This window comes from Hesperophylax consimilis, chromosome 26 (assembly GCF_061612785.1).
Source record: "Hesperophylax consimilis isolate HC1 chromosome 26, BYU_Hcon_1.0, whole genome shotgun sequence".
Lineage (NCBI taxonomy): Eukaryota > Metazoa > Arthropoda > Insecta > Trichoptera > Limnephilidae > Hesperophylax > Hesperophylax consimilis.
In genome coordinates this window covers 7,871,494-7,886,634 of record NC_142861.1, presented here as the reverse complement: position 1 = coordinate 7,886,634, position 15,141 = coordinate 7,871,494, and the positions used below count along the sequence as shown (strand labels likewise).

At 35.1% G+C, this 15,141-nt stretch overlaps 3 protein-coding genes across 3 annotated transcripts; 2 read left to right on the top strand and 1 right to left on the bottom strand.

Annotated features, from left to right (window-relative positions):
* Positions 1-1,987: 1,987 nt before the first annotated feature.
* On the bottom strand, positions 1,988-3,626 carry mRpS14 (mitochondrial ribosomal protein S14). Its single transcript, XM_089647043.1, has 3 exons — positions 3,523-3,626; positions 3,173-3,396; positions 1,988-2,191 (listed from the first exon to the last, which is right to left on the bottom strand). Exons 1-3 carry the CDS (start codon positions 3,586-3,588, stop codon positions 2,071-2,073), a joined length of 411 nt encoding a protein of 136 aa, XP_089503169.1. The 5' UTR covers positions 3,589-3,626; the 3' UTR covers positions 1,988-2,070.
* Positions 3,627-4,202: 576 nt separating this feature from the next.
* Positions 4,203-6,912, top strand: RpL30 (ribosomal protein L30). Its single transcript, XM_089647447.1, has 4 exons — positions 4,203-4,267; positions 4,359-4,404; positions 4,982-5,127; positions 6,671-6,912. The coding sequence occupies exons 2-4, from the start codon at positions 4,384-4,386 to the stop codon at positions 6,861-6,863; spliced, it is 360 nt and encodes a 119-aa protein (XP_089503573.1). The 5' UTR covers positions 4,203-4,267; positions 4,359-4,383; the 3' UTR covers positions 6,864-6,912.
* Positions 6,913-11,778: 4,866 nt separating this feature from the next.
* LOC149411043 (uncharacterized) lies at positions 11,779-14,504 on the top strand. The gene is made up of 5 exons (XM_089647295.1): positions 11,779-12,056; positions 12,637-12,753; positions 12,836-12,997; positions 13,215-13,483; positions 14,063-14,504. The coding sequence occupies exons 1-5, from the start codon at positions 11,986-11,988 to the stop codon at positions 14,140-14,142; spliced, it is 699 nt and encodes a 232-aa protein (XP_089503421.1). The 5' UTR covers positions 11,779-11,985; the 3' UTR covers positions 14,143-14,504.
* The last annotated feature ends 637 nt before the right edge of the window (positions 14,505-15,141 follow it).

Below are 15,141 nucleotides of genomic sequence, written 5' to 3'. Positions count from 1 at the left end.
TGGTTAAAGTTTGTCGGGTTAGTGCCGATACACCCTGTATATTCATATGTCTGTGGTTATTATTAATAATGATAAATGTAAGTAAGTCTAAAGTAATGGTGTTTGAAAGAGAGAGTAGGAAAACAGTGTGCAATATAATTGTGAATGAAGAATACTTGGAGCAGGTGTGTATCGAACGCATTACGCAATGCTACCCAAAGGCCGCAAGGCAGCTTTCTGACCATGGAAGGATAAGAAAGCTAGTATTTACATATCCCCTCCCCAGCAGGCGAGTACTGAGCACAACCCGCGCCTGGACACAGTATTTACATGGTATCCCCTCCCCGGCCGGCGGGCACTGAGCACGAGGCACGCCGCGGACACAGTATTTACGTCGCATCCCCTCTCCTTTGCCCAGGCGAAGCCAGGCCAAACACTGAGCGGCGACCGTCAGCCAATCACCGCAAAGCACGAAACAACTAGAAATATTTTTCTGTTTATATATAATTGCGCAAATTAATGTTAGATTTGCTTGAGTCTCGCCACAGTAATGCTAAACAAAAATATACAGGTTGAAAGGCTGGACTCACGTCTATGTTGTAAAGTAAGATTGAAATATGTAAACATTAATATTAAGTAGTTATAAGGATTTCCTCACACCAATGTCGGTCTGAGGACCCACTGATTCATATTGTACAATTTATTATAAAAACATTAAAAATGCTAGGGAAAAGCAGTTTTCATGAGATGAAGCGGCGTAAAGTATTGAATAAATTATTTTAATATTGACTATTAAAGTCATGTGAAAACACACGAAGCTGCACAAAATGGACCTCGTTAATATGGGGCGGCCCTGACGCGCGCACACCGGTCTGAGTGCGCTCCCGCGATTCCTTTATATACCGCGCGAAAAGCGATCTCAAGTCTCTCTCTTCCGACATCTACTCTGACCGCTTCACTCTGGACTGCTTCTCCCGCTGGAACCATTACAACCGCCTTTGACTTCTGTCCTTGCGCTTCCTTGGACTACCGACTGCTCTCTACTTGGATATACGACATCACAGCAACCGGAACTGGCCCTGAACATAAAGCAGCTCCCCGACTAGAAGACCCAGCACCTCCCTATTTGCAGTCAATGTAAAGGACTTGCGTCTGATACAAGGTGGATGAGTTTGTGTATTTAGGAAGTATGTTTACAAGAGATGGGAAGGCTGATAGAGATATTGAAAGAAGGGTAAATGCAGGTAACTCCGTTAATGGAGGACTGAATGCAGCAAAAAATTTAAACATAATAAAAATAATTTGCCGAAAGTACATGGATTGTGTAGTTATTTCCATAATGTATTTAGAGTCACAGACAGATTGATACAGATAATAATGTATGGGCATTTTTCACAGTATCAAATAAAGATTAGTCACACTTTTTTTTTTTAAATGACTTACCATGCCTGGATCCCTAGAGCCGCCTCTGCATCTGTGACAGGTGAAAACATGATTTTTTTTTAAAACATCGCCATCTGTTAGACGTAAAAGCAACTTGCGCTAATGTTTCTATATCTGCACAGGCAGACTGAGCCACAGCAACCATGCTAGATACCCTGGGAGTGTTTTTTACCTCTTTAAAAAATAAGTGAATGCATTATGGAAGATGAAACGTTAAAATAAAAATGAGTAAATGCATTATGGAAGATGAAACGTTAAAATAAAAATAAGTGAATTCATTACGGAAGATGAAACGTTAAAATAAAAATAAGTGAATGCATTATGAAAGATGAAACGTTAAAATAAAAATGAGTAAATGCATTATGGAAGATGAAACGTTAAAATAAAAATAAGTGAATGCATTACGGAAGATGAAACGTTAAAATAAAAATAAGTGAATGCATTATGGAAGATGTAACGTTAAAATAAAAATAAATGAATGCATTATGGAAGATGAAACGTTAAAATAAAAATAAGTGAATGCATTATGGAAGATGAAACGTTAAAATAAAAACTTTTTTACAATATTATAAATATGTAATATTTATTAACTTATCTAATGAAGTAACAATGGGTTGGTTGGTTGAAAGTGCTGTATACTATATATGGTTATTTGTTGTGAACGGTGAAGCCCCACATGGCCCTCTGCACCCCGCTGAGTTTGTTATAGTCTGCGAGGTGCCTCCAAGCGATGCGACTCATCCTCCAGGGCTGGATTATACCGCGGGGTCTGAAATTAAATAAAAAAAAGAATACATTACAATAGAATACAATTATAATTTTCTTCCCTTTATTACCATTGCATAAACGGACAGAATAAAATAGTCACTTCTTATGGTGATTGATTTTTAAGTATTACGCCGTGTTGTGCTGCCTCCTCCTTTAGCCATCGTTTTAGACAGCCTTGCAGTGTCCATCGTCAGGGTAGATGTGTAAATTGTGGTGAAGGGTCTAAAAAGTTGGCTAAATGAAAGAGCAACATGGCATAATATTCCAAAAATCAATTATGATCATACTTTTGGCAGTGAAAATCTCAGATCATTTCTGACAACAATTCTGTTTTTAGACGGCCTTTATTTACACGATTTTTAAAACCATGGTCAATGAAGCGCAATATGTAAGCGGTAATATCCATTTTTATTAGAATCCTATTGTTCCCATTTCCGGGCTTACACTAGACAATAATAGTGTCGTAGAATAGTAGGGATTTATTGTCAAATGCGCATCGAAAATGGCGTTGTATATTGTTTGCATCTAAAATTTTTAAGTCGTGTATTTCAGCTTATATTGCTTGCCCCAACCTAATTCTTTCGGATTCGGATTCCCCGGCCCAAAGTTAGTATAAAGATGTATAAAGATAACTAGTTTTATTGTCAGAAAGCGTTCAAAATGGCCAGTTAAATTGTTTGTGCGTCGAAATTTTAAAGTCGTGTAATTCAGTTAATATTGCTTGCCGCAACCTAATTCTTCCAGATTCGGATTCCCCGGCCCAAAGTTAGTATAAAAATAACTAGTTTTATTTTTTAGGAATTTCGCCCATAAACCGAAGTTTACCCCCCCAACTGTTTTTCAAGATATTAAGTGTTCTTTGATATTTTGCTATAACTCCTATTTATTTAATTGGACAAATATTTTATCACTTATTTGCATCGGCTGGTCGCAGATTCAATATTATAATAAGATACATATTAGGGATCAGTTTTGGCAGTACCTTGATGTTAAGACACATCTTCTGTTGATCCTAAGAGGTGTAGAGTTCAGAGGAAATTCTGCAATTTGTTTATCAGCGATCTCTCTCAATTCGATGGGTAAAATGGTATTCTTCCTTAATGAATTCACTCTTAATCTATCATTGTAGAATTCTGCATTCAGTCTTCTCCGTTTAACGTCTCGAATCATCATCCATCCTACCCATTTGTTGCGGACTTGCTGAAACTAAATGGTTGAACAGGTTATAAATAAAACTATTCGAAAAGTCATAATTTTGAGTGAAAATAAAAACGGTATACAACGAAAATAAAATAGTGAAAAAACATGTAGCAGTTTGAAAGGAAGACTTACACCATAACTAGGGAGCTGCGTAGAGCCCAAAATTAATTTTGTAATTCCGGTCGCTAGGCTCGCCATTTTTATGGTTGACAGTTTGACAGGTGAATTTAGTGTTGCCAGTCGCTAATAATAAATTAGTGTAGCCGCTGAATTAAAATGTATTTCCCTAATATGAAAAGGAAACAGTATTTATTTACAACGTTTGTAATATTCCAACAAAACTGATTATGAGCTGTTGTGATCAATGAATTATTTTCAGAATTAGTAATTTTATTTTTACTCGCACGAAAGAACGATAAGCATCGAAACTGTTTGGCGTGTATAGTAATAATTATAAAATATGCTACACATTACGGTATACGCATCATAGCTTTGCCTATTTTAGTATTTCGCTTGCCATGCACTACAAATGGGAATGTATGGCGAGTAATATTTTGAAATAGGCCAAGCTACGATAATATAGCGTGTTTACAGCGTAGTTTGTCACAGGTATAAATCTTTTTTAATTTTCGGAAACTGAAACACTTATTTCGCATTATGATCTAACACACAGTATTTTAATTTTTTTCTGTATTTTCACCAAAAGTATTACATTTTTCTATTATCTCAGTTTTCACAAATTCGTATTTATTTAGGTACCTACCTTACTTTAAAATAAATATGGGGAATATATATTTTTAAACGTTTTTTCAGAAGCTGGCAATCTCCGGTGGAATTCCGCCGACCATCTTTCTTTTGTATTTCCGCCTTTCTGACCGTGAGTCCTGATCGCTTTTCTCCGTTGAATTATTAAAATTCTAGTGTTTTAAAGGATAAAAGTACTTACTTTTTTATTTATTTTATTTCAGAAGAAGACAACAAACCTTCGCCACAATGGTTGCCCCCAAGAAAGAGGTAATAAAATGCTTTAATAATCCTTCCAACGTTTCCACGTGTTCACGGTTGTCAACTTAGGTTATGTTAGAATAATTATTTCCCACCTGCCACAAATAACGTAGAATATATAATTTGTGCAATTATGAACAAAGTATGCTGTCAAATGTAAGATTGACATCTAGTAATCGAGTAATGTTCTCCTTCAGGGAAATTCGGCACATGCCCTACTAATAATAGCAATTTTTCAAGGATTGATCCTTGCGTCCAAGGTTTTTTATCATTCATTTTGGATGTAAATATAGAACAGATTCTCAATATTTTACTTGTGATGATATCATTGTTAAATCTACGCGAGACGGCCTATCTGGAGACTATTTAGCTGTCACTTGTAAAAAAATATGGTAAATAACCTCAAAGTACGTTGTAAACAGGTGTCTCTATTGTCATTATCACCTTGTGATTGCTGTATTTCTATAAGTCAAAAAAAACACTTTGTCATTGATTAATGCTTATTGCAACCTAACCCCCTATTTAAATCTTGACAATGTTTTGTATTTCAAAATTGTTCTAAACGCATTTTATTTTTTATTTCCAGAAAAAGGATAAGGAGTCCATCAACTCCCGTCTTGCTATGGTCATCAAATCCGGCAAGTACTTCCTGGGCTACAAGCAGACCCTGAAGACCCTCCGCCAGGGCAAGGCTAAGCTGGTCATCATCGCCAACAACACTCCCCCACTAAGGTGAGACTACCGAGAAGTAGAATTCCCAACAATGGTTTAATCAATTCGTGGCATTGTCGCACTGCGTCCAAAATGGCTGTCCTTTATCCTTTCCAATCCTTAATAATCAATCAACAAAGTCTTAAAGTATTTCTTATTTAGTATATACTTTTTAATGTAAATTAATGATCTGTTTTTGCCTTAATCAAGAACTCAATATATGTATAGCAAAAGCAGTAGTTAAAAATCTATGGGAATTCAGTTGTTCTAGGTTACTTACGTGTTCCACAAAGTAACCAAAAAACTGTTTTTAAAAGCCATTGAATTTCTTATTTGCAAAATGTAGACTGGTACACCACTGCCTGCAAAGCTAAGTTTGTCAAGCTGTACACTCTCCCCGTCTCACCTTTAAATAATACTTTGCATTATTAAACATTGCTAGCTGTTCAAATGTTAAGGATTAATGGAGTTTGATTCAATTTTTTTTAAATTAAGTCCTTTTTGCGAGATGCATTTTATTAGTTTCACATAAAAAGTTAAAGTAACATCTTAACCTTGTCGTGCCTCTGCCACATGTGGTGATCAATCAGCGGTTATCCCCATATGCGGATGTCGCATATGTGATAAAAGTTTCATTAAAACACATTATGTCAACATTTGGTGCATGATGGAATGGATTTCATTGAAATGGTCAGCGTTGTAAAGGCTAATGTGCGAGTTGCGTACGTTAGGAACTAACTTATGTCAATTAGTTTAACGCATATATAGTTATTTGTCTGCATTATAAAATTTCTTTTCCCAATCTCCTTCCCACACCTGCCCGGACACAATGCGCGATGTCGTAAAGTAACTGGTATGATAAGTACTGAGTACGCAATGGAACCATATGGAGTCGCTCGACTAAGAAGTATGATTTCTGAACCTTACGCTTTGTAAAGGTTACTTATTTATTTTTTAAATGGGAAATCTATGGAGTAGTCGCTTCGACCGTGTGTGACTTTGTGCCGTGTGCAAACAAAATGAGTAAGTTTTTATGTTTAACTTTCTATTTTATTAATGTAGATTTGATTATTTTCATACCATTGAAAAAATTATTCTGGAATATGTCTACGGGAAAATTATTTTAATTTATTACCCGCGGCTGACGCTCGCAATTTCATTTGGTAAGTCAAGCCCATAGCTTGGCTCGCATATGTGTGATCCAATGGCACCCAAGATTCAATAAACATTTTGCAGAATGTATAGGTCAAATGGTACTCAATCCGGGCTTAAAATGTAACTTATTCATTATTACGTTGACTTGTAGTTGAATGCATTATGTATCCATGAAGAAATATCTTTACTTTATCCATAAACGTTAAAAAACAGGCACCCAATGGTTGCACTCCTTTTATTAAATTCCCTTTTGATTCTCACCAAATACATAAAAAATTTTAAATGTGTTTTGTTTCCAATAGAGAAACCCTGGCATGTTTCTGATGTTTATTGTACTGCAGATCATGAAGCATAGATAGACTTTCCGTGATGCAACAGTACCAACACCAATGATCTCTTAACATTCTAGGAAGTCGGAGATTGAGTACTACGCCATGCTTGCCCGTACCGGAGTCCACCACTACACAGGCAACAACATTGAGCTGGGAACAGCCTGCGGAAAGTACTACCGCGTGTGCACCATGTCCATCACCGACCCCGGAGACTCTGACATCACCAGGACGCTGCCCGACAAGCAGGCCCTGCCCGCCGGAGAGAAGTGAGGAGCACCAGATTGTGTATTTTATAAGGAAATAAAAAATTAAAGACCAATACCTGTTTTTATTTAATACCTTGTTACCGCCAAGTTTTTTATAAAAAGATGATTTGTTAAAGTGTGGGTGTGGCGATGATATGCGCCGTGATCTGCTAGCCAGGCCAGGGGGTCAGAACGATTTACGGAGTGCTGTTAACACACGGCTGTCATCTGTCAAAGTGACAGATCCCATACAAAGAAATGATATTCCGCGGCAGTCTAAGAGGCAGAAGAAATATTTTTTTGTTTTTTATGTTTTATTTGTTGAAAGTACCTATTAAAACACAGTTTAAAGTTTAAAAATTACTTTCGTCCAAACAGGATTATGACTGATTCATAATAATTCTTTGGGGCACAAGTCGAAAATTTAAAAAGATTTCCGGGATAATAATGGCACAAAATTTAAATTTGTCTCTAATACTTTCTAAATGGGAGAAATTTTAAAAACTCAAATATGTAATGAACTTGCATAATGATTTTCCAAATTTCATAGAATGTTTTTTGATTTGTTGATAAACTGATTTAATACACTAAGGACGGGTTGTTTCGGAGAATCTGAACAATTCATCAAATTTCAACGTTCATTTTCGGGTTCTGTGAAAGACTTTTTCAAGTTCTGTTTTTATTTCAGTTTTGTCAAGCAACTAGCCTACAATGATATAAAAACAGAACTTGAATAAGTCTTTCACAGAACCCGAAAATGAACGTTGAAATTTGATGAATTGTTCAAATTCTCCGAAACAACCCGTCCTTATGTTTCGGATAATTTGAAGAATTCATCAAATTTCAACGTTCATTTTCGGGTTCTGTGAAAGTCCTATTTAAGTTCTGTTATTATATCATTATAGGCTAGTTGCTTGATAGAACTGAAATAAAAACAGAACTTGAAAAATCTTTCACAGAACTTGAAAATTAACTTTGAAATTTGAATAATTGTTCATATTCTCCGTAACAACCCGTCCTGAACCGAAATATTCAAACTGAAAAAAGAAAAAAGTTGAATTTTGAGTTGTGCTATTGTTATTCCCCGGGTGCGATGTGTACTTATAATAAATACCTATTATAAACATAATTTATATTGTTTTATGTTTTTTTATATCAACAGGGTTTAACCTCCTAAGGACTTGTAAAACAGAAGACTTTTGTAATTATTTATTTATTCATTTAAACAATACAATAATTAAAAAAGAGTTATCTAATTTGTTTGCATTATAACATTGTGAACTACAATATACCATATCTTTAACCCATCACGACGTATATGTGCTGACGGAAAATCGGCTCTACTCGGAAATAAAATCAACAGAACTCGGACTTAAGGCGAAGCTTAATGCTAAATAGTGATTTTCCATTAATCTTTACAACGAATTAGGTTTACATTGTGAATACCAAAAAATATGCTTTATATAAATTGATGCTTTTCCTATCGTTTCCCTTGAGTAGAATTCAAATAAAATTTTATTTACAAATATAAAATAAAAATGTAAACTTTAAAAAAATGTATTTATTGAATAAAAATGTATGAACACATAAATGAAACAACTTTAAAAAAAATGATTATCTGTGACAGTTTCCCTTGATTAACTTTTTTGCGTTCTTATAACATTATGAGTTTATTTATTACACTGTTATACGTGGTGGATTTATATAGTATTAAAATAGAAAATAAAACATTTTTTAACTTATTTCCACTTGTTTAACTTATTTAACAAGTGGAAATAAGTTAAAAAATGTTTTATTTTCTATTTTAATCTTATAACATTGTTTACAAAATAAATAAAAACTACTTTTGCGCATGAAATCGAGCGTTTCTTGACTCTGTTTGCCAAGCGATTTAATTGCCTATTACCTGTATTCGTTTTTTGTTTTGTTTCGTTGGTTTGTTTGTTTGTTTGTTTTTTTTTTTTTTTTTTTTTTCTTGCCTGTATTCGTCACGAAATAAGGCATACCAAGAATATACATATCTTGTGCAGCTCATTTAACGTCGCGTAATGCGTATACATCGCGCTATATACTACAAATTCTCGTCCACGGTCTTCCCATGCGATTATTGCAATGCAATTTAAGTCTCCTCAGATACCAAATTAAGAAAATTGCAATCCGTTTTCATCGCTGCGGCAAGATTTATCACCAGTATCTCCCAGCACACGCACATACCCAATACATCATTGTTACTGATATTGATAGAATGGAGTTTTAGTTTTATTTATTTATTTGTAAGAAACAAACAGCTTTTACATAATATACGATGATAGATATTTGTTAATTCGTGAGAAATAGTTTGGATGCAGGTGAATTCTCTAGTTGATGTTTCGTATATATTTTTGTCAATTGATATCTGTATCTGTTTTTTCTCCTTAATAAAAAAAAAAAAAAAAAAAAAATATACAAGTTAACTGAAGTCAAGCCACAGAAGTTTCTTATTCTAAAGTTCATTGGAAATGAAGTTTTAATATCTTAAAATTAATTTGGTGTTAAAGGAAGGGGAGAGGAAGAGAAAAATAGGAAGAGGATAGGAGATGCTCCCGATACATTCCATACTCTCATATTAATAATCGATCGTACGCATTACTTCATATCGATATTTCTTTAGGTTATTACCAAAAATGTCAATGCTGTAAAATTTTGTATTATATTGTGCACATATACGAGGAATTGGGGAATTTCTTCGAATGTTTGTTCTACACGAGGGTAGATAAAATAAATCAGATTGTCGGGTTGATCTAGACGGAATATGAAGATTTATTAAATTGGTAAGTTCTGGTGAGTCCAGACCATTATTTAGGATTTTAAACAATAAGATTTGATCAAAAATTAGACGTCGTGTTTGGAGTGAGTTAAAATTATGATTTTTTTTTCAATTCTTTAGTTGTACCTATTAGTGTGACTGTTTTAGGAACATTTGTTTATTTAAATACATTAGCTTTACATCTTTTCAAATGTTATAATACAATCAGTCGCTTGGAAATTGATTTCGTAGGTTTACTCTTTTTATTTGAACTTTCAGATTTAACTGTTGATGACAGTTCAAATGTTTTGTGTTTTATGATTTGTAAATTCTTTGTGGCGAGGGTCTACAAACTCAGGCAATACATATTCCATATAAAAACTTTGAGTTTGTAAACCATAGTTTTCTTCCAATTCAACCTCTCGTTGAATCATTTCTACTTTGAGATGGTTATTCTCACCGGACCATATTCCAAAAATCTCTTTTGGTAACATCAAGTTGACTTTGGACCTGAAAAGAGAACAATTTTTTTAATATTCAAAATAATAGTGTGTGAAATTATATATATTTTAATAATTTTTAATATTTCTTGATTTTTGTTATTTACCAAAAAACGAATTTATTAAATAGAGATTATTGCTGAACTACACCACCCACATGAAAATATCAATTGTGATTCTAACTATTATTGATATCGAATTGTACGCTATAACGACGACATGTACGGTCGACATTTGCCCCAAGAGAACGGGTCGATTCTACGACTCGTTCTCGAGTTCAACGATTCGATTGTGGAATTTTTTGCTGGTCTCTGTATTTCCTCCCTTCTACAACACGGAACTCTTCGAGACACGATTTAACTCCCCCCCTTTCCTCAAAGGACCATCCACACAGCATCCTCACAGATGGCACAGGCTCTTAGGGAAATTATTTTTTTCAGGGGCTCCTGTGTATCATTATTCAATGGTCAATACAAAACAAACTTACTCGGCATTTCCAGTTACAAATGAATTAGATATATCTTCAAATGAACGCATCTTGAAATAAATTAAAATTACTTAATTTCTACGCTTACTCTTTCTGGATATAGAACGGTAGAACGTCCCAAAATGTTATATAGTGAAAAATAAGCCAATGCTGACCATTCCACATCATCGTGTTGGCAATCCGACTTAAATTTAAATTTAAGAAATAAAACATTCAAGTATTTATTTGGAGTAAAAAACGTATAGTAACATAATTCTCATTCCTTATTTACAAACATGTGTTATTTACATTTATAGTGATTTACTCTTTCTTATTAAAACTGCTTATATGTTTTACGCATGCCTAGTTTATCAATGCCTCATACTGTTGTTTAAAGCTATTTTTTGATATGTTATTAGTATGAGATTTAGATTTAGATTTTGTAAATTTAAAGTTCCTAGGAAACTCCTGTTTTTTTTTAAACTATAAATGTATGTAACTATATATGGAATGCTCCATGTATATATTGATATATGTATATATTTGTATAAATGTATGTGTATGTGTAAGCAAATATATGTACCCGCCTCGGAACAGAAACCTTCTAGTGAGGCGGGTTACTTTCACATTTGTAATATTAATCATGTAATTGCAATAAACGCCCGGGTTTCCGGCAATTAATAAAAAAAATATATATAAAAAAATAAAAAAAATTATGTTAATAAAATAATAAATATACAGGACTACGTAAAATGGGCTCGCACGCCCCCATAGTAGTAACGGGTATAATTTTATGATTTGACATTCTGACGGCGAAAGGTATCATTGGGATATATTTTGAGGTATTACGCCTTGTTGCGCTTGAGCCAACATTTCGGACAGCTTAGCATTGTCCATCGTCAGGGCAAATGTGTAGATTGTGGTGAAGTTAGTGTTTTTGTATATAGAAAGTTACCCCAAAAGAAATCACGATTATAATTATTTTGGCTTGTATAATATATTCGGTTCCATGATAACTCAACACAGTGACAATTCAAGACACTTTTAAAGAGTGATATAAAGTCATTATAAACGACGAATAAAAAAATGTAACCTAACCTAACCTAACCTAACCTACTTAACCCAGTTAATAAAGTTTTTGTTTCATCACTTTCCATAACTTTATCCACTGGAACGATTTCGGTCGAAAAATCGACCACTTTTATTTTTCTGCGATTGATATCGGTCCAAAAATGGACCGATTTTTCTACCATTCGTAAAATATTTATTGTAATTATTTAAAACGTTTATATGGCCAGCTACTTGTTTTATCGAATAGCTGATAATATATTCTCTTTGTCTATGAACTTATCCGTTGTCTTTGAAGTGTTATTTAACGAGTTTTCGCGGTTTTTTTATGGCGTCCTGTCAAAAACATAATTATAAATTTTCAACATTCACGAAATTTTGGACTCTTCCTAAAATGCCGTAAGTAATTAATTTATTGGGTTTTTAACGCATAATTATATATCTGTGTAATCATGATTGACTTATCTATCTTTGAAATGCGTTTTTAATTCGTTTGTTTGTATTATATTGTTTTGGTTGAAGTTTTTGTGTAAGATTACGTCAACTGAAGACGTCATCTGTTTTTGATTTACAATAATGTCTTAAATACTGCACTCGCGCATTTGAAATATAGATATTCCATCACAGTGATTCAAAACAAAGAGATATATATAAGTTTTATTTGAATTGGTTCATTATTAATACAGATATTTGCTAACCAATTATTTTAAGTCATATGTCAAAAAGTTGACTCTTTTTCACATGTAAAATGGTGTAAAGCCTTCGTCACACAATAAAAATGTAGTAATTTAGTTGTATAATTAATTAATTTGTTTACTTTTACCAAATTTGTGCAGTAACAGCTGTCGTCCAGGGAAAGGGATCACTCCACGACCCAATAATTATTTTCAAATTTTATATTAGTGCAATATTTAACAAAATTTAAACATTTTACATTTTACATTACTTACATTAAGTGTTTTCAATTTAAAATATATAGAGTGGTGCTGACTGCAAGAGGAGGCAGAGGAAGAGGGAGAGGTGGGGTACGAGCTGGTGCCGGACTACCTGCACGTGGACGTCAACGCAGAGCTGCAATTGCAGCCTCGTCTGGAGTGTTAGTATTTTTTAATGTTTTTTTATGAAAGTACTTTGCTGTGGCCGTTGAACTCATCATATATTTGTATTTATTTAAACAGCGACCCTGCTTTGCTACTGGTGCGAGAGGATCGCGTCAAGGCCCTAAAGGCTGTTAGGGCCCTGCCTGCTTCCTTCCGGCTAGAGCTGGAAAGCCGAAAATTCAAGAAGCAGGCGGCGCGCATTTTGCTCCCTACCGCACCTCCAAGAAAAACTAAACAAAAGTAAGTAATCGTATTTAGATGCTTGATACAATATTATTGTTTTTTCCTGACAGCGTTCCACTCTTACAGTGAGAGTTGGTAAGATCAGCGCTCTGTGCATTTGGCACATTCAGTGCATATTTTACAGAGTTCTAATTTTATTGTTTATTTACATACTGTACATACTGTTTCACACGTGAATGAGAACAATTTATATGATTTATGTAAATGTTTTCAGAATTCCATCTCCGGAGAGAACAACGTGTCCCTTTTCACAAGGGACGCCTTCACCGTTGCCACGACCCGTACCACCACCGTGGATGTCCACTCCCGCACAGACCCAATCAACGGCTCCCAATGCACCAATTATGCCTATCCGTGCAGCATCTCCCGAGCCGTTACCTGGGACATCGCGGAGTGGGGAACTCTTCTCTCCGGAGGCCGGCTATCATAGCGAGCTGTGGGTGGACGTGCCATTCTACGAAGAATTGTCGGCGTTTGGGAACGGTGAGTTTATTTTTTGAAATGTCATACCAGGGGCTCAATATAAAATCAATTATCTATATTTTATATTGATATCCCTAGCACAGTTTCACTGTTGGTATATTGGCAGGAAATAAGCATAGTACTTAAAAATTCCACATAACAAACATACAAAATGTATTGTTGTTATGACGTGGATGCATCATTACACATCTTTTTTTTCTGTAACGGGTATTGCAGAGTGAGAAATAAGACATGCCGAACTTCTTTGCGAGGATTACATTTGATTCACCGGCTTCTAAACGGTGTAATACAGCATTTTTTTCTTAAATTGAAAAAACACTTTCGCTTCACGGGACTCATTGTGTCGAGCTTCCTAGTTAAAAGCGAGGCTGTATTGGTAGGTGGGTTTTGTAACCGGACAAATTATCATTAAAATAGGTCGCTTTACGTAGTTGGTCACTTTAAACGGATACGTTTTCCTACTAAAAGCTATGAAACCTTACTAGAGTTTACATTATCGTCACTTAAAACAGTAGACCGTTAAATGCAAAGTCATTATATCCAAATTCTACTGTAAATTTGTGTTTTCTTTTATTTCAGAGTCAGACATGGGCAGAAACAGTAACGTGGACGAGGCAGCTGTACTAGAAGAGTCTGTACTTGGAAACCGTGAGTTATAAAACTAACTAACTTACCTTCACGCCATTTCGGTAGGCAGAGAGGATGAACCACCATGCAACTCGATCTTGGCACACACACTCTTTTCTTCATTCCATACCTACCTGACTGTGCTATTCTGACTCCTGACATTGCCCGCCTCAAGTATTTGATTAACTTTTTATTTATTTTTTTATATGAATACCTCACAAGAGCCTCAGCTGGAGCCAGTGAGACTATGGCATCCCCAATCGGGGTATGTTGTGAGGCTGAAGGTAGCGGGGAGGGGAAGGAGGTGTGGCTATTCAGAACTGGTCACCAAACACGGCTAAAGCCATTTCAAGCAACGTTTCAATTCTGAATGGGGTCTTACACCAGGGCGATACTATGGGTATCTTCCACTCTGGAACGTGCCGCAAATATAATATATATTATTTTTAATGAATTTTGTGTGAAAATAACAGTAATTATTCAAATATAATTTATTTGATTTGATCCCGCGACCATCGTATTGCGAGTCATAAGCCGTACCAGAGGCAGTGGGTTATCGTAATATAGACACATTAAATTAATTTGGGTTTTCTGTTGTTTCAGAAAAGGATATGGACAGATCGAGCGACGAGGATGACGAAGCGAGCGACGTCGACCACGAAGAGAGCGATGAGGATACATGCCACCAATACCTTATCATACTATTATCAACGTTTCACCTAACTCCCATAGACTTTAGTAGACAAGACCAGGTAGATAGTGAGGCAATGCGTTCGATTCTGCCGCCTGAAGGTTACTCTTTCGATTGGTCTAATGATATCTTACGGGATAAGGGAGACTTTCACAGGCACGCCAAGACCAACTTTCAATACCGACGAAATGGGCAAACTTTAAGCGTCATGCGCGTACCAATAAATGGGCTCCCACGAATAAAGAGGAAATGTATGTATTCCTGGCAATTTTAATGTATCAAGGTATTAGTCCCCTTCCTGTTGAAAAAGACTACTTCTATTCAAAAAAACTCACCGCCA

Coding starts and splice junctions, on each gene's coding strand:
- RpL30 (XM_089647447.1), top strand. CDS start 4,384: ATGGTTGCCCCCAAGAAAGAG. Junction 4,405..4,981: donor TGGTTGCCCCCAAGAAAGAG/GTAATAAAATGC, acceptor TTTTATTTCCAG/AAAAAGGATAAGGAGTCCAT. Junction 5,128..6,670: donor AACAACACTCCCCCACTAAG/GTGAGACTACCG, acceptor TTAACATTCTAG/GAAGTCGGAGATTGAGTACT.
- mRpS14 (XM_089647043.1), bottom strand. CDS start 3,588: ATGGCGAGCCTAGCGACCGGAATTACAAAATTAATTTTGGGCTCTACG. Junction 3,397..3,522: donor CGCAGCTCCCTAGTTATGGT/GTAAGTCTTCCT, acceptor TCAACCATTTAG/TTTCAGCAAGTCCGCAACAA. Junction 2,192..3,172: donor AGATGTGTCTTAACATCAAG/GTACTGCCAAAA, acceptor ATTTAATTTCAG/ACCCCGCGGTATAATCCAGC.
- LOC149411043 (XM_089647295.1), top strand. CDS start 11,986: ATGGCGTCCTGTCAAAAACATAATTATAAATTTTCAACATTCACGAAA. Junction 12,754..12,835: donor ATTGCAGCCTCGTCTGGAGT/GTTAGTATTTTT, acceptor TTATTTAAACAG/CGACCCTGCTTTGCTACTGG. Junction 13,484..14,062: donor ATTGTCGGCGTTTGGGAACG/GTGAGTTTATTT, acceptor CTTTTATTTCAG/AGTCAGACATGGGCAGAAAC.